The following is an 18767-nucleotide window of genomic DNA, read 5'->3' on the forward strand; positions in this document are numbered from 1 at the left end:
ACGTACCTGCGGCCGGCGCCGTCTCCGCCTTGGGAACTGACGAGAGCAGCCCGCGACGCGCTCCGCCTCCTGGCGCGGCGGCAGCGGGCGGTGAATGGGGCCGGTGGGGACGGCGGCCGTGCGGGACCCCGGCGGCACCGCGCTGCCCCACGGCTTCTGGGCGGCCGTGCGCGTGTGGCTGGAGAAGCCGCAGGTGGCCAACAGGCGACTGAGCGGCGCCGCCGTCCAGGCGGAGGGGACGGTGCCGCTCGGCGAGGGCGGGGAGATATCGCCGTCCATCGTCACCGCGGGGACAGGCGGGGACGACGGCGGGCAGGAGGGGCGAGCGGCGGGGGCCGCGGAGCTGGGCCGGCTCTGGAGGGAGGTGCGGGGCCAGCTGGCTCTGCCGCCGCCCCTCACGGCCTGGGGCGGGCCCGGCGAGCTCCGCGCCGTGCTGAGGACGCTGCTGCCCCGGGGCCGCCCCGCCGCGCCCCCGGCCCGGGAGCTGGCGGTGCAAGGTGAGCGGGGCCGGCGCTGGGGGCGGCGGGAGGCCGGGCCCGGAGCGCGGCTGTGAGGGGCCGGGGCACTCTCGCACCTGTCCCCTCAGGGATTGTCTCGCAGATGAGAGAAACGCCCTTTTTTCTCCCCTGTTTGTGGCAACGAGGAGGGACTTTTGTCCCGATCGTGTGCTTAGGCTTCATTTTTGCCTTTCGTTGTTGCGCCAGGAAGCATTGAAGTTTCAGCAGTTGAAATACAAATTACAGAGGCCAGGGAGCTGTGACACTCAGGGGCTCCTGCCGTGAGTAAGCTGCCCACGCTCGTAGCGCGGACCTAATGACAGCTTTGCCAGGACTGACTGTAGTGTTGGGAAATGCGGAATTACTGAGCAGGGTAGGCAGCTGTGGCACCTGCCTGGCCAAGTAGAAGTGTCTGTATCGACTTTCTTCATGTTTAGTATTGCTTAATGTGAAAAATGCGTATTTTATGATTAGTTTTTCGCAAATATTAAAATGAATATTATATGTGTTATGTTAGAAAGTTATGCCGTATTAATTTTTTGTAGTGTGTTAAGTATAGTTTTAAGTTATAGCATAATGTTAAAATAGAAACTATGCTATGTAAGATACTTTTCTTTAAATAAAGGATTTGCAGTGAAATAGCAGCCATAAGACACTTAAATCTTTCAGAGAAAGAGAATTTATTGCTCTCTTATCAGAAGAAACGAACTTCTTCCCACCTTGCTCAACCATGAAGACACCGTTAAGATTAAGAGGAAAAAGTTGATGCTGACCAGACAGAATCCTCTGTTTGAATGGAATTTATGCATCATGTATGCTGTGTATAAATATGCAACAAATTATTGTTTTTAAGAATTGATCCTCTGTTAACAAGTGTCCTTTTTTGGGCTTATGTTGCCCAGAAAAAGGTACCCAGATGTCTGTAACTCTTTGTTTCTGTTGTCTCATATTGTCCTAATCCAAATTAACCAAATTATTATTACTCTAATTATATTGCTATTTTTATAACCATTTAATTACTATTAAACTTTTAAAATTTTAAAAGCAAGTGATTAGCATTTTTCGCATTAAGAAAGAATCTCAACTTGGTTTTTTGTTTGATTTTTTTAAATTGTTGTTTTTGTGTGTGTGTGGTTTTTTGTTTCTTGTTTTGCTTTGCTGTGTTTTTTTATACTGTGTGATGGTAATATGCTCCAATAAATCCTGCTAATATAAATAAACTTGCATAGGGTAGAACTTGACACCCTTTTTAAGATAAATTTTGGAAAAATGTTGATATTAATTAAATTCTAGTAGTAATGTTTTGGAAAGAATCAGAATTCCAGAAACTGCTCGACTTACAATTCAAAGACATAGTCATTTGTGGGCCACACTTGGGATGTTCATGAGGCCTTTGATTCTTACCTGATGCCTTCAGAAAATTGGTGCCTTTAAAAAAAAAAATTTATGTTGCAGTTTTGATTTATTTTTTCTTTTGATGCTAAGAGAAGATGCTTCTGAGCTGCATCTATAAAGTGTATCTCTAAGAAAAAGCCCAGGAGATTTTTTTTTAAGTTATTTTTTTTACAGTTAAAAATATTAGAAGTGGAATTGCTAAGGATGGGACGAGATAGAATTAATTAGTAAGAGAGTAAATATCAAGTCTTGCTTTCTTGTCTAACTCAGAAAATTTTGGAGTCCATTGAAAATTGATTATGTAGCCAGTGTAGCGTTTTTACTTGCAAGAACATTTGTTTTGATGGTAATTAAAAAAACATTTTAAAAACTGAGAATTTAAGAAATTATTCTGAAGAAGTCGCCATATGGTAAGCCATATCTCAAAAGATTTTTTAATTTTTAGCAGAAGTAATTTTGCATATACACCTGCTTCCCAGGACTCTGGATTTGCTGTGGGATATTTGTATACTAGAAAAATCTTATTGTTTAGTTTTTACTTTATTAAAATAGGTGTGATGAAAAATGAATACTCCTGGTCAGCCCTAAATTTTTTGGAAGCATCATGCCATAGAATGCTAAATTTGGAGAATTGAAATCATCCAGTAGTTTCAGATGTCAGGAACACCAAGAAACAGATCTATTCCTGGCATTGTGCTCCTTTCTCTGTTGTCTTAGATCTTGCCTCGCTGGTTTGCAGGCAGAAGTTCATTTTGGTGCTAACCAGGGTGGGTTGCACCGTGGAATAATAACCCCTTATTTGCAGCTAGAGCCAAATTTGCAAGAATACAGACATTACAGACAATAATAATAAACCCTTATTTTATCTTTTCAGATGTTTACAATGGAACTGTGACCTTTCTGCCTTTGGAGGAAAACAGTGAAGGGAAATACCTGGTTAAAAAGTGCAATATTTATCAAATTCAACTTAAACACATAAAAGATGAGGAATGGTAAGTGTGGGAGTGAGAGAGGAAGCAAACAGTAAGTTATTGCAAGAGTCACACAATGGTTTAATATTGGTATGTAGGCAATTTAGATTTTATAGTTTTCTGCTTGATTAGTTAATTACAGTAGTGGTGTGATAGGAGTGCACAGTTCTCTAAAAAGAAACATCTACAATACCCAGAATAACATAAAACAAATCTGTTTCACCTTTGAATGTGAGCATTGACTGTAGCCATGTGTGGTCTAGAAAAAATATGCCTCTTCTGATCAGGAGGATGTAGCAGTGCCTGTGAGAATGGGTCTGTGGGTGTTAGTGAGGATGAGGATCAAACCAGAGTTGCTGTAAATGCCTGAGCTTTAGTCATTGAAATGTAGACCATTCAGTTTGGTCCTGAGCATCTGGGGATACTCTAATAAAATCTGAATAAAGTTAGAGATGATGAAATAATGAGTTGTGACAATGGATTTATTTTTCTTTTAATTTGCCTGTTATTTTTCAGGAATTTGAAAAGTTGACTTTCACTGTTTAGTGTTTGGCTATCTTGTGAGATCAGGTTGCTCATCATCTCTGAGTCCTCATTTATTGTGTTAAATGAAGCATGGACTCTTTTGTACTGTATTTGAATTGAGAGATAGTGAGTTAACAAAATTCAGGGAAAACTGTTCCATTATTCAGTAATTTCACTGGTTTATTTTACCATTGTGTTTCGCTACATATTTACTTATTCTCCAGTCTAGTTTTAGATCTCTGATCTGCTGGTTTTCTCCACTTCATCCTTGTTTTCTCTTTCTATTTATACTAAGTTAGTTTGTTTCTTTGTCTGTTTTTAAGGTCTGTATCTGTTGTAGCTCCATTTCCAGAAGATTGGTTTTCAGATGGAATTGTGTACCCCAAACTAGCATGGCTTGGAAATGAACTTTTGTCCAAACTGGCTAAATGGTCTGTGGAGCAAAAGCCCAGTGAGTTTAAAAGTACACTCTCACTCATTTCAGTAGCAAAATACAGCAAGGTTTATCAGGACCTCAAAGAAAAGTACAAAGAGATGGTAAAGGTAAGCTTAAGCAATAAATGCAGTAATGTTACCTGTGGTATCCACATGCTCTCTGAACAGAGAGAAACTGTGAGACGAGCAGAGAAGAAGGAAAACACTATTCTTATCTTGCTTGCTGTGCCTGTGTTGTGCTAAAGTAGAATGCAATATGGAGATTGTTTACCCAAAGTGAAGTTGTTTTGTTCCCTTGGCCTATCAGGGCCAAGAAGTGTGTGTGTGTGGGACTGTCACAGGACAGTCACGAGAGAAGGACAGATGAGTGCTGTTCTGTGCAGTTGTGAGCAAGAGTGAGTGCCTGGCAGATTCTCTTTAGATACAATGTACATAGTATAATAAAGTAATTCATTAGCCTTCTGATGATGGAGTCAGATGCATCATTTTCTCTCCCCTCACCAATGTCGGAGTTGCCATTGATTTACAATAGTTATCCTTCCTTTTTTTTTTCTTTTACTTTGTGTAATGAAGCTGCTTCTTTCAATAAATTAACATTTTTTTAAATAAAAGAGGCAATTGAATTATAATGCATGTTTTTTGGTTTTGTGTTTTGGGGTTTTTTTGGCATATATAGAGAATAGAATAGTTCAGTACTTGGAAGAACTTAATTGTAAAAGCAGGATCTAGAGCCAAATTCCCAATAAATATTTGGAGGAATTAGGCATTTTGCAGGATGTATCACTTGTGATAAAAAGGAAGCAGTAGGTCAATGGAATAAATAGTCATCCACATTTTATAAGGCATAAATAAAACACCTCCTTCTCCAAAACCTTTGGATACCATGTTAATATGTGTTTGAATTAGAGGAGCAGCGTTGTAATTTTTTTTTTCTTATCCTGGAGATCCTGAAGAGCAGCTGAGTGCTGTATGAAATAATGTCTGTATTCTTGCAAACTTGGCTTTAGCTGCAAACAAAAAAATTGGTAAATGCTTTTGTAAAACATAGAGTGAAAATGCTGAAATGTTTTACTGTTAATATTTCTGTACTAACTGGAAGATACATAGGAGAGGAGAATTAGAGTTTTGGGTAAGGCAACGAATCAGTCTTTAGTTCTGCAGTAGAATTGCTGCCGTTGAGCATTTTAGTTTTTGTTTCAATTCTTCATTTACAAAGTAACACTTAGGGATAATACTTGCACTTTCTGTCTTCCTACTTCAGATTTTGATTCTTCATGTTCTATTGTACCAGGATAATTCGAGGTCTGTCCCTTGTGAAAAGGAATTTACAAATGTTCATGTTCTCAGTGTTGTAGAGGTATAGATAAGATTTTTTTTTTTTTTCTTGTGAGAAAGTTAAGCAAAAGATACATGGTTGGTTACAGAACAGATGCAGCTGTTTACTTGTGACCTGCGCATGTGGAGCCAAAATGTTCTTAGAAACTTTATTGTTTGGTTGAAATCAAACAGTCTTTATATTCTGTGGGTGTATTTAAATGAGATTAAAATTCAAAATCTGTGAAGTCCAGAAACCTACTAAAGTGAATAAGTATCCAAATTGCTGTGTCTGAGCATTTTTGAGGTTGTTTCAGATTATGCAGAAAATAAATTTTTATCTATTTTTTCGTTCAATTTTTTTTTTTCCTGAAGGTGTGGCCTGAAGTGACAGATCCTGAGAAATTTGTTTATGAAGATGTTGCTATTGCCACTTACTTGCTGGTAGGGAACTTCTTTACCTAAAAATATGCTGTAAGGTTATATTTTCTGATAATAGAACCTCTCTAAAGAAGATCATTTTAGAGATAAACAAAAACTTCTTTGTGCAAATATGATGAAGATTTGCAGTCTTCTCTCACAGTAAATTTATCATCTACATACACAAGATTTATTTATTTCTAAGTGAAAAAGCCAAAAGTATTAATGTAGAAGTGATAAGATGGATCAATTCGAGATTAGGATTGATTGTTTTATAAAGTTTTCTATTACTTGTTCATTTTATACTATGAACAAATAAAAAACTTAAAGTTTTTCACAGCTATGCCTTTTCTTGATAAAATTTCAGCTCAAATCCCATTTTCAAGTGTAATAAGGTCAACTGCAGATTCTAGAAGTGCAGATAAATGTTTGGTGAAGTTTTCTCAAGCATCTATCTACTTAAGATTCTATGAAAATTCTGCCACCCGCAGTTCTTAGAAACTTTAGGTTTTTAAAAGGCAGGCACATATTTTTGTTTTCTATCCAGGGTGTGGTAAGAGCATGTCTACATTGAACTATACTTGTAGCATCTTACCTAAAACAGTATTTCTGAGTAAGTTAGTTTATTTCCAATACTCATTGAGGACTAATTTATTTGTTAGTTAATGTTTAACCCCTTAGAACCTTGGATACTGGCTTATGGAAATAGCAATGTAATGGACTCCTCTTTACCATTTTTACCACCATCTTAATAGTCAGTGTTGAAAATTAGAAATTTAGTTGTAGCCACAGTAAAATTCTGCAGTGATAACATTTTTGTGCATGTGAATGTTGGTTTACAGTGATTATGTTTTGACTAATATAGAAGTAGTTTTCAGAAAGTTATTTAAGTCATTCAATATGCAGCTTATCTAAATGAAAACTTAAAGTATGGTATTAATAACCTAACCTGCTGCAAAGTGTTCAGGTATCTATTTGATGGTGTATGAAAGTCATTGTTAAGAAGTACATTACACAGATTATTTTCTAAGAAAAAGTGGGTCCAGTGTTAAGTTTTTATGGGTTAATGGCATCTGCACGTGACCTCATTTTATTTTCCAATCATACTGAGATCATCCACTATCCAGGGGCATGGCCAAGGGCATAGCTGTTGTGTTGTGAAAAACTCTGAAGGAATTGGAGGATAGGTAGGACCTGTGAAGGAGGTAATTTGGGATTTCTGGGATACTGCCTGGAGTGCCAAAGTGCAATGATTGGTAAATCTGAAAACATAATCCATGAGACTTGCAGTCTATGTTTATCTTCAGCTTCTTTCCTTCTAGCAAAACTGACAATGTTACAAATACTGATTTTCATAGTTAAATACTCTTAAAGATTTTTGGTAGTCTGGTTTTATAGGGAAAAATCAGATGCAGAGTTATGAATGTGTGGTCTCTAACTTCTCATTGAAGGAAAAAGAGTTGGAAAATGGTAAAGGTTAATCCATGCTCTGCAGAGAAAGAGCCACTTATTAATTATGGATTATATTATATATCTGTCTAAAAGTACCTACTTATGTACAGATCAGGGACAAGAATTTGACTAAAAGCTTTGGGGTCCCTCAGCTGGTGTAGAATTTGGGGCAGTTAACTTGCTAGGTAACACTGTTGCTTTGTTCAGTAAAAGGGATGTTACATGTGCCAGTATATCACCAAGTGATTGCAAAGAATATTTTGGGGTTTATTTTCAGCTCTCTGCCAGCTTTCTTTAATGCAGTGGATATAAATGCATCTGTGGTGTTCTTGCAGAGACACTGATGAAATTTACTTGGTACTTCCCTTGCTTTCCACTGTTCTTCTCTTGCACCCATTGTTTTAACAACTTATTTACATTTATATTCATTCTAGCCCAGAGTTGTAAAGCCCTGATTAATTTCAACTCCTGATTACTCAAAACAGAGTGGAGGATGTGCTTAGCACTTAGAAAACTATTGACATTTTGCAAAATAAATTTTTGTTTTACTCTATAAACAGTGGATTTCTGTTATTTTTTTTGGTTTGTTTTTTTTTTTTAGGTTTTCCTTTTTTTTCTCTAAATTTATTTTACCTGTGAGTGCAGTGAACGTTTTCTGTCAAATCTGCATTTCCAGGTTTCCTCTTTCATCCCCAATAACATTTGATAAGGTTTCTTATAGGGAAACTTGAGAGCAGAAGTCTAATATGTTTTGTTTTCTTGTCTTAGATTCTTTGGGAAGAAGAGAGAAAAGAAAAAGGGTTGACCAAGAAACAGTCATTTGTAGATCTTGGATGTGGAAATGGTTTGCTGGTTCATATTCTAAACAATGAAGGGGTAAATAGAATGCTTTTTTAAAATATTTATTAAAAACTAATGTCAGTATTCTTGTTATGCTTTCCTTTTTTCTGGCATGCAAATAGCCAAAATAAATTAATTCATGTTACTAAAACAGGATTTTGTCACTCTGGTTACTAACGGAAAATCCTACCAGAGGATTAGACCATTCATTTATTTCTCTTAATTAGTGTATTTAATTTAAATTCAGGGCTATTTTTTCTCAGGTAAGAAACTAAGAGGAAAAAGAAAAGGTAATGGAGTACTTTAGTTATGCAAAAAGGAATGTGGAATTTTGACATAGGTTCTCTCTCACAAGATGTGTTCATGAACTTAATTTATCCAAACTGAATTCTACTTGTGGTGCCATAAAATGTTTTTCTATATCTTTGAAAGCAGTCCTGAGATTTCTTAATTAAAAATGCCTAACAGCATACTGTACTTTTTGGAGTAAAAATGTGGCAACAGCATAATTCCGTTTGTTGAGGCACAGTTTCTGAAATAGCAATGAAAGAACAGTGAAACTAAACAAAACCCATTGAAGTTGGGTCTGTCTGATTCAGAAAATTGCATTTTCCACTTTTGGGAGAACATGGAGAAATGTGTAGAGGAAATTAATATCTCTTATTAGATAAAGAGATGTCTCTGGAGGAGTAGGGAAATGTTCCAAGTTCTCCTAGCACAACGTTTCTATTCTTGTGTGGCCAGAAAACTTTTGTATAACATAAGCTGCTGTTTTCTGTGTGGATTTTTCAATCAATCAGTCAGTCATTCATTCAGTGCTGACAAACATCGACTGTCAAAAAAATCATGTATGAGAGTTTTATGAGACTTTTTCTAGAAACTGATTTTTCTTAGTTCTGCACAAGATTCTTGAATTTCAAATATTATGCATTCTTCATTTTTTGCTTTAGTTTCCAGTCTATTTCCTCTTTCCTTTAATTCAGACAAGGGAAAAAATGTTTGGGTTTCAGTAGCTGAAAGGTGGTTCTCCACTAAGGATTGCTTAGAGTAACATTTTTCTTTGAGCCCTGTGGGTGCTGCAGTAGTACTCAACTTGTGAAAGGTTTAGATATTTTAAAAACAAACAAAACAAAAATCAACACCTCTGTTTTTACATTTGTAGAGATACAGATTTTCAAGAGCAGTCTCAGTGGGTGTGCCCAGGTAGAATTTTGAATCAGATATATTCTTAAGGTTTCCTAGTTATTCCCTTCATATTTCAAAGGGAAGAAAGGGAATAAAAGTATTCAGCTGAAATGGCAAAGTTAGTTTTTGTTATGTGTCTAAATTTTAACATGAATGAAATAATTGAAGTTAGTATGTACATTTACTAAACCTATTAGAAATTTCTGAAAAAAGTAGTACTTAAATTGAATATTTTTGTTCAAATATTTCAGCATCCAGGACGAGGAATTGATGTGAGGAGAAGAAAAATATGGGACATGTATGGACCAGAGACACACTTAGAGGTATTATGCAAATGTATGTCAGTCTTACTGATCTGTACATTTATTCATTTGTTCTTTGTTTCAGGATGTATTGATGCAAGTGTAAGGAAGCATACTGGATTGCACTCAGTTGTCTAAAGGGACCCATGGGTTTGTTATGCTGCTACCCATATCCCTTGGGGGTGAAGGAAGTTGTAAATGGAATTATGAGAAAAATATTGTATTGTACCCTTGCATGTTTGTAACTTGCTTGTTTCTCAGCCAAGAACCACTGGCATGATTTCTTACTGGATGTACAGACATGCACACCATGAAACAAGCTTTCTTTTTTACCAGATGATCAGTATTAAGCAGCTTTATTTGCACCACTAGTTCATAAAAGATAATAAAGCCACTCATTTGTGATAAATACATTAAAGTGATTCTGACCTTCTAATGCTATGTTCTGTTTTGGGGACAAAATTTTTGTTGAACCTCAAAGGAGCCAACCTAAATAATTGCAATAAAAGCCTTCAAAAATGAACAGGAAAATGATCTGCAAAAGGGCTTATATTTCAAGTTTCATGTTATCATTTTTATCAACAATTTGAGCACAGGAACATTCACTTTGATTCTGATACTGATTAAATCTAATAATCTGATACTCATTAAAGCGTGGTGCCAATGAGCAGTTGCCCTTGGGATGTGAGGTGTTCCTGATTTTTTGTTCTTCAGGTCTAAAATTTCTTACTCTTTTCTGTTAAAATTATCAGCTCCCAATATAGTAAAATAATTTTCTACCTGTGATTATTTTCTAGTAGTGTTGTTTAAAGTTCATTCAACAGATTATGAATTGTTCATTCAACAATGAGGATGCTAACTCATTAAATTAGGAAAGAACCTCTGTTTTCATAGATGGGAGGTCACAGATTTCAGTGTTGTGTAGCCTTCTCTTTGCCACCCTGCCATTTTGGGTACAAGTTGCCAAAACTGCCATATTCCTTTACTGCTGTCTGCAAGCAGATCTCGCTGAAAAGCTTCAACAACCCAAAACATCAAGCTGTGGTGTTTCATCATTCCTGTTGTACTGAATTAAGTACAACAGGAATGATCAGTACATCTGCTCATGATGAACAGCATTGTCTCTTTATCTTTGTGTTACATGTTCCTTTTTCTGCCCAGAAAGAAACAATAAAATATATGCTGAAGAAAGTGGTGATTGATGCTGAAAGGAGTTAGACTATGAGCAGGAAGGGTGAAATGATTTTGCAAGGCTCCTATAGCCACAGAAGAAAAAAGAACCTGCTCACAGCCTGTTGTTACCCCTGAAGCTAATTTTGTTTTGATCTTTGCTTTCAGCACAAGTTGCAGGGTAGATGTTGCCACCTGTGCGGTTCAGTACAGTTCTAACAACCTAAGTGGATGTAATAGGTGGCACTCTGTGCTTCCAAACTGCTGTCAGACACGGTGAATACAAATTTGATTAGGGGTGACTGTCAAAATGGGCAGTGGGGCACTGATAATTCATGTTATGCCTAAATTGAATGATCAAAACTGAAATGTGGAGTATGAGCAATGTGTTTAATGAACCTTAAGACAACACTTACCAAAGGCTTGGTAATTTAACATCCAGTAATCTGCCAAAAAAACTTGTTACATTCATTATCTAGAAATGTTTATACATATCTAAAAATGAGCTGTAGTATTTAAAGTGAACAATTTTAACAGAACAATCAGCATATTGATCCTTAAGAGGGATTTTGAAAGTAACCTAGATAGTCTGAAATTCCCTAATTAGTGGTTTTGTTATATTTTATTCTTTAATTCCTATACAGATACTGCTTTGCATGTACATGTGAATTTTAAGCTCTTAAAACATATCTTTTCTATATAAAAAGAGATTATGGATGTCATTTACAGAACTTTTCCTAAAGGACTGTTGAAATTCGAAACTAAAACTTTTTTCAAATTTGCCCAATAATTATTTTAATTAATATACACATTTTCAGGGAAGAGTGTCCACTTGCATGGTGTTAACATCTTTCAGTACTTTCTCTGCTGAACTTAGGTCAAAGTGAGAAAACTTATTTGTGAGACACAAACATTATAGCCACTGTAGAACATTTGAATTAGCCTGCATGAAGAATTCATCCTCTAGGTTTTATTTGGGATTTCTTTTGTTTGTTATTGTGTTATTATATGTGAATGATAGCATGTGAAGAGTGGTGTTCTGTATACTAGGGTTTGATTTGGGCAGCATCTGTGAAGGAGGAGAAAATAACAATAAAGCTGTGTTCTGATTAATTGCTGTGTGAGTCCTGCAGGCTGCAAGACAGAAAATTGAGTGCCCTTCTGAAAAACTGAGCTCAGGCATACAAGTGACAGAAGGAGATTGTCAAGAAATCATAATTTAGTGTATGATATTTTTTTATATATATTTAAATGCTAGATATCTTCATCAGAGTTGTTATTCCACTGTTTTTCTGACCCATGTTTTGTGGGTGTTTGTTGCATAATTACTTCTCTGTAGCTATAAAAAATTGCTGAGGAAAACGTTGGTGTGTGTGGTGCTCACTCACCTTGTATTTGTCAGCTGGTATTACTTTATATTATTGCTTAGTGCTTTAAATAAAATGCTTTAAAAAAAACTGTAATAGGATTCACTAGCTGTGTTGTTCTGTTTTTTAGGAAGCTACGATCATTCCAGGTGACAGTCATCTCTTTCCAGACACTGACTGGCTCATAGGAAACCATTCAGATGAATTAACGCCGTGGATACCTGTAATTGCAGCTAGGTATTTTTGCAGAGGGAGGGGAGTGGGATGGAAGGAATTAAAAAAAAAAAACAGGCAGAAAAAACCCAAACACTGCAACCCCCCCCAGTAATTGCCTATATAGACTGTCAGCTTTGGTTCTACACCTGTTGTTCTTTTAAGACTGGCTGCTTTTGATGCAAGTTGATTATTTTTACAAAGTGTTTCTGTGGAGAAGTGCAGATGCAGTATTTACTTTCTCATAGAATTCAGTGCAGCATTTTGCTTTTGAAATTCTAAAACCAAAACTGTTTTTTATTCCTTATATGTGAAGCTGTTGATTGTTTTTTTGTTGTGTTTTTTTTTTCTTTTAAATATAAGCTAATGGTTCTGCCTTCTCTTGTGCTGTTTTGCTCTTTACAACCAGCAAAAGTAATTTTGTTTTACTTCTGCAAACTAAGTTGGCAAAGTAGATTGCTGCATCAAATACTTTGTGAAATGGTATTTGTGACTAAATTAATCTTTTGTTGTAAGAGTAAGTTATAAATATTATTGCATGAAGTTCTGTAGCTTAATAAAAATTCCATTGTTGCTTTTATCTGATAGGTTGTTTGTTAAATTTTTGTGTTTTTCTGAAATAACTTACTGTTCAGCAGTTTGTTATCTTTCTTGTAGGTCTTCCTATTCATGTTGTTACTTCGTGCTGCCGTGCTGCTTCTTTGATTTCCATGGAAAATACAGCCGAAGACAAAGCAAGAAAACTCAGTACAGAGAATATCTTGATTTTGTTGCCCAAGTGGGATTTGTATGTGGCTTTCATGTGGAAGAAGATTGCCTTAGAATTCCATCAACAAAAAGGGTAATTTTGGCCTCTTTAGGGCTTTTGTCTTTTATTTTTTTTTAATCTGTTCTGTTTGAAGTGTATGGATGTTTGTTCATTGTTATAAGACTATAGTCAACTTCATTACTTGATACAGTATGCTCTGAAAAGAGATTAAAAATATTCATTGTTTTCTTGGGAGTTCTACTCTTAATGTTATAGGTATAGTCCCTATTAAAAAAAAACCAGGGAAAAATGAAATGTTTCATGATTTTCTCTTATGTCACTCTATTTGATGGAGAAATTAAAAAACCTTATTTTTTGCCTTAATTTTTCTAGCTGCCTGTCTTACTTTTTTGTACTTAATTTTGCTGTTTTTCTTGTCCAGTGAAATTTAAAGTGAAATGTTCTGAGTGGGAAGAGGTGTCCAGCTTTAAATAATCTGAGGGTCAGGAGCAATATTTTTGCTGTGTGATTGTATAGCATGATGGATTATGATTTGTTTACTGGATTGCTTCTGGGGCACCAATATTCAAAGTCTGGAATTAAACACCCCTAAGGTGTTACAGAGCATTGAGTTGATACTGGATTTTATTGCAGTTAGTGAGAAACCTGCATAAACATGTGGGGATTGTGGGGCTGGGTGTAAGTACAGGACTCTGATAGTGATTTACTTGTTTCTGCCAAAATAGGTCAGCTTTATTGGGAAAAGCAGGACCTATCCAGCTGCAGAACGTGCTCTGATTGACAAGCAGATAACAGAGTTTATTAACAGTCGTCGGACCTGTGCTGTGGCCACGTGTGATAGAAGGGTTGGATTTAACCATGAAGATCCCTGTGGTGGTCTGTGCAAAGAAGCAGGCTCAGAACCTCCTGAAGATGAGACTGAGACAGCTGGTACAATTTGGATGCCTGGATTTCAACCCAGAGAAAAAGTAGAACAAGTCAGAAATTGTGCTTCCCTCCCTCGGGACTTTGTAGATGAAGTGGTTCTCAGTGTGGCAAACTTGCTGTTAAATGCAGCCCCTGAAAAATCATGTTCTGATAAACAGGGTGGAAATATGAATACCTGGTATCAAGGAGGTGAGGTTATCTTTCCTTGACACTATCTTTAGCTGATAGAACATATATTTTCCAGCAAATTTACAAGTTTGTGAACAGATTTTTAGGAAACACTGAGAACAATACATCGCAATCAAAGGTGTTTTTTTTCCCCATTATGTTTTATTGCACATAGAAGAATATTTTGAAGTTGATGTAAGTTTTTTTCCTGGTTTACACTTAAATGCGATTATAGAATCGATTTTTAATTAACCAAACCCAAATAAATCCACAACTCTGCCCTATCTGGGGAGAATAATATGGTTTAGAATATTAACATAATAGTTATAATTCTGTAAGAGTTTATAAGAAGTCCTTTGAAGTGTCATTAGATTACAACATGATTAGGAATTTTTAGTTTAGTTTTAGGAACAAAAAGAATGTTAAGCTGCTATTAATTGAATAAACAGTCAGTTATCACTACTACCATCTTTCCATTTTATTCCATCTGTTTTTATCATTTACTCACTGTAGTTTGTCATATGTTACTGACTGAGTCTTCTAACTACATGCTTTTAAACAATGCTTGTTGCAATGAGGGTTACATGCTACTGTATAAAAAGCAGAGCAAATAAAAAGTGTGTCTTACTGTGGAAATTCTGACCTGAGTCCTGTAAAATGAAAGCTGCTGTTTTACAATATGCAAATAAAATATGTACCATACATCATATTGTGAGAAAAAAGTTGTTGGAGTCCTGGTAGATAATTCTGACATTCTGCTCATAATCATTACCTTATATAGAAGATGAATTGTGTTAAGGTTTTATATAGAAAAGTTTTTAATAATTCTATAATTTTTTTATTGCAGAAAGCCTTTCCTTGAGAGAAGTAGCGGAACACTTGGATAAAGAGATTTTAAAAAAGCTGAAAAGTGAATATGGAGGCCTGCAGACGCTACTCAAGAACAATCATCAAGTATTTGAAGGTAGAGGAGTTTTGAGTTTTGTTTTTATTTTCTCCTTAATTATTGATTTTATCTCCTCTCTATGCAGTTAAAATTAACTGAAAAATTACTATGGTGGTGGTTTTTAAACTGCTTTTTGTATCTTTGTGGAAAACTGAATATTGTTTATGTGCCCATTGCTCCAAGATATTATTAGTAAAGCTCTTATGAATTGAGATTGATAAGGCATCTATCAGCAAAATGTTCTACACTGACTGTATCTGAAAAGACCAGCCTTTAATTTAAGTGGCTGATTTAATGCTATTCTTTGACCTTTTATTTTTGTTTCTTCCTATGAAGTACTGATGGTTTTGAGGCTGTCAAATGCAGAGCAATTTTACTAAAGCATTTAACTGAGGCTTAGTCTGCACCAAGCCCCAAAGTGTAAATGCTGACATGAAACAAAATTAGCCTCCTTAAGAACCTATAATTGTGAGGCTTGATGTGTTTGTAAAGCTTGTGTCTGTGTAGCTTGTGGTAGCATGGCAGAAAGAACTCGGTACAAGTGTCCATGGCTGGCTGGGTTTGTTTATACCAGTTTTTCGGGTTTGGGGTTTTTTTTCCCTGTTGTAATGTGTGGTGACAGTGTGCTTTGTTTAATTTGTGCTTTGGGGCTTTTTTGTGGGTGTGAAGATTGCAAAACTAAAATGTAGCTTTGCAGTAATATGAGATCTTCAAGGTTTTATCAGTATTAAAGCTGTTTCAAATTTCAAAATGTGTTATGTAATGTTATGAAATACTGATCAACTAATCCATGGCAAATAATCCTGAGTATGCAGCCTGTTTGTTGCCAGTGGTCAACTTAAGCAAGTTTAGCATCCACTGAAGATTTGTGTACACTTGGCTGATAAAATCCTCCTGAATAACCATCCATTAAAAAGAGTTGGTCATGTGGAGATTTTTATGTGTCTGAATTTGGTTTCCTATCATTAAGAGTAGCTGAAATAGGTTTTGCAGTGTGTTACATTGTAAATGGAATGAGCATTTTAAATTGGCTTGGAGGCTGTGTGCACATTACCTATGATGAAAAGACAGATTAAGTCAGACCATCTCAGTAATTTATGTCATGGCCTGGGGAGAGACCATGTGATTCCTCCCTTAGTAGCATGTCACCATAACAAGAAACTTCTGGTGGTCTCCAGGGATATTGCTCCTGCCCAGGAGGACAGAGAAGAACATAGCTACAGCTCTTTTGAAATCTTTACTGATTTTTTTTTTTCTTTTAAAACATGGAAGTGGATGGATGTACACACACACACCAAACAGAAAGTGGGTCTTAGAGTAACTGATCAGTGTCAGTTTCTTTAGATCAGGTATCTTGTCCAATACAAGACAAATTTTCCCTAGGATACCAATGTTTGATAATAAATAGCTGTTAATTTTTCTTCCTCTTTTGTGAGGGATTTTAAAGCTCAGCTGAAATTGCTTCTTGATTGGCTTAGTATGAGTTCAGATCTGTATATCGCAGGGAAACCTGGAGACATTAATTCATCCAGGGCAGACTGTGGGATATTCAGCTTTCACTGGACTTGTTACTTTTTGAAAAGCAATAATCAGAATGTAGAGTGATACTGGTTATCTATCCCAAGCTACAATTGTCTGAGACATAAGGTGTGATTGAAGCAGAATATGAAAGTAGAGCTTGGAAACTTAAATGTGGCAGATTCTTCCCTCTTCATTTTCACTGTTGTTTGTCTGTTTTTTCTTCCTCTCTGGCTAATTTCCTTTCATCTGTTTTGTTTACTCGTTTAAGGAGTTGACAGAGATTCAGAAGTGTGTGCATGTGCAATTTGTGGTCCTAACACAGCAAATGAATTTGAAAAGCCCAAAGTGCTGAATCCTTATTAACCAATGATAATTCAGTGTTGGTTCACATGAAGGATTAGACTTGTCATGTCCTTGGTGCAGTATGTTTTTGGGTCAGTGAACTGTGAAAATAGTAGAAGACACTTGCTGGTAATCACATTTTAGATGTGGAATCATCAAGTTACAAACATGGGTAGAATTACAGTTCTTGAAGTTGAAACTTCTTAGAACTTGCAGTCTAAGTTCAGATGATTTTAGTCTGAATGATCCCAACTGCTATATTTAAAATGAACTAACAAACCTCTACAAAGATGATGCAAAGGTGCCTCAAACTATTCAGCATGCCAGTGAAACATCTCTCAGGGAAATCAAGTCTTCTTTGTACTGTGTCTGCATTGTCTTGGTTTGTTGTATACTTCCTTCTGTTTCTCTACAAATGGCTCAGATGGTTTTGCCTGAGTGATCCATTTGTAGAATGTTTTTTATTCACAGAATGTCACTACAATTTTTTCCAGTGTAATTGTCATGGTTGTCTATTAACAGCTGGATTTTTGTTTGTTTTTAAATCTTAGTTCTGGATGGGAGAGTTCATATTCGTGACTGGAGAAAAAAGAAACCACCAAGTAAAACTAAACCTGAAGTGAAACGCCGCCTTTCAGCTGAAGCATTCAAAACACGCCTCTGTTGGTTTTTCATTCATCATCCTGATGGTTGTTCTTTACCTTCTGAAGCTTGCCCATATGCCCATGGGACTGAGGAGCTAAGGCAGTCTCAGATGATTAAAAAGAAAAAACATATACAATAATAAAATGTTGCAACTTTTGTTTAGGTTTATGTACATAAGAGAATCTATGATTGATTTTGGGACTGCCTTATGTGTGAACATCTGCACAATATGGAGGGATTTTCCTCATTTCTGTGCATCTTATTTTGCAGTTGGTTTACAAGTTCTCCTGTATTTCTAATTCTTTATTTTTTTTATTAACAGGTAATAGGTATAGTAAAGTACATATATATTTTTGGATTTGTCACAGCTTGTCTAGTATGCATTTGTATAAGTAGAAAAGTTTAAAAACTTAATTTCCTGGGAAACTCCTCATGATCCTTTATTAGAGCAAAAGTACATGATGCAGCATTTTCAAACCCTGAAAATTAGCCTGTTTTGTTCCACATTTTCAAAGAGTGTTAAGTAAACATCTCTGTCCAGCCATGCCACTCTGGCAGCCACACCTGCAGCACCTGGGCTGGGGCTGAAGCCCCTTCGCAGCAGGCAGCTCCAGTGAGCCCAGGGTTGCCCTGCTTGTCTCCCTATGCCCCCCACACTCATACAGTCAGACAAGGTTCCTTCACTCCTTGGCCCCAGGCTTGCCACAGCACAGTCTCACATGTCTCAATCCTTAAAATAATTTAAACTTGGTGTAACAACAAAATAACAGCTCAAGCTTCTGCCTCTGATGAGGGACCTTGTACAAAGGAACTCCTGGGCTTTTATACTCTTATAGGCCCAGCACACAAAGTCTGGGGGTCCTCAGCTCCTGCCTCCTCTCTGAGTGTCCAGTGCTGCCACAGGTCCCCAGGCCCTTTCCTATGCAAAGGTGGCATTTCTCAGCCTCTTGCCTGGGGCTCCCACCACTCAGAGCTCAACCTGCAGCTCACACTGCAGCTTCTCACCTTGCTACCTGCATTGAATGTGTTCCTCAACAGGAGGATTTGTGGTTTTTTTATAACTCATAGTGGCTCTTGGGAGTCTTGGAGTCAGAAATGAGAGATATTTCACTCCTTCCTGGCTTGATAGCTTTCTTTCCATGTTACTGTGCAGTAATACTATAGAATACCCTTCATAGTCCTTTCCTTGCATTTTATTTTGAGTCAAAGTAATTGGTTTGCAAGAAAAACTTTCTGGGAAATGACTGTAGAAGCCTTCAGATGTAGGTGTAGGTTTTTAGGGGTTTGTAGGCCACACTTTCATAGATTCATAGAAGGAGTTGTGTTGGAAGCAACATTAAAGATCATCTAGTTCCATCTTCCC

At 36.8% G+C, this 18767-nt stretch overlaps 2 protein-coding genes across 3 annotated transcripts in view; one reads left to right on the forward strand and one right to left on the reverse strand.

Annotated features, from left to right (window-relative positions):
* ACOX3 (acyl-CoA oxidase 3, pristanoyl) overlaps positions 1-147 on the reverse strand; it is a 31795-nt gene extending 31648 nt beyond the window's left edge. For both annotated transcript variants that reach the window (XR_009486311.1, XM_059845246.1), the window contains exon 1: positions 7-147. The gene's annotated coding sequence lies outside the window, so the exon portion shown is untranslated. The remainder of the gene's footprint in view (positions 1-6) is intronic.
* On the forward strand, positions 95-17758 carry TRMT44 (tRNA methyltransferase 44 homolog). The gene is made up of 11 exons (XM_059845249.1): positions 95-497; positions 2767-2884; positions 3712-3931; positions 5513-5581; positions 7778-7885; positions 9286-9357; positions 12004-12110; positions 12744-12927; positions 13581-13971; positions 14798-14914; positions 17311-17758. The coding sequence occupies exons 1-11, from the start codon at positions 95-97 to the stop codon at positions 17541-17543; spliced, it is 2022 nt and encodes a 673-aa protein (XP_059701232.1). The 3' UTR covers positions 17544-17758.
* The last annotated feature ends 1009 nt before the right edge of the window (positions 17759-18767 follow it).

This window comes from Haemorhous mexicanus, chromosome 4 (assembly GCF_027477595.1).
Source record: "Haemorhous mexicanus isolate bHaeMex1 chromosome 4, bHaeMex1.pri, whole genome shotgun sequence".
Lineage (NCBI taxonomy): Eukaryota > Metazoa > Chordata > Aves > Passeriformes > Fringillidae > Haemorhous > Haemorhous mexicanus.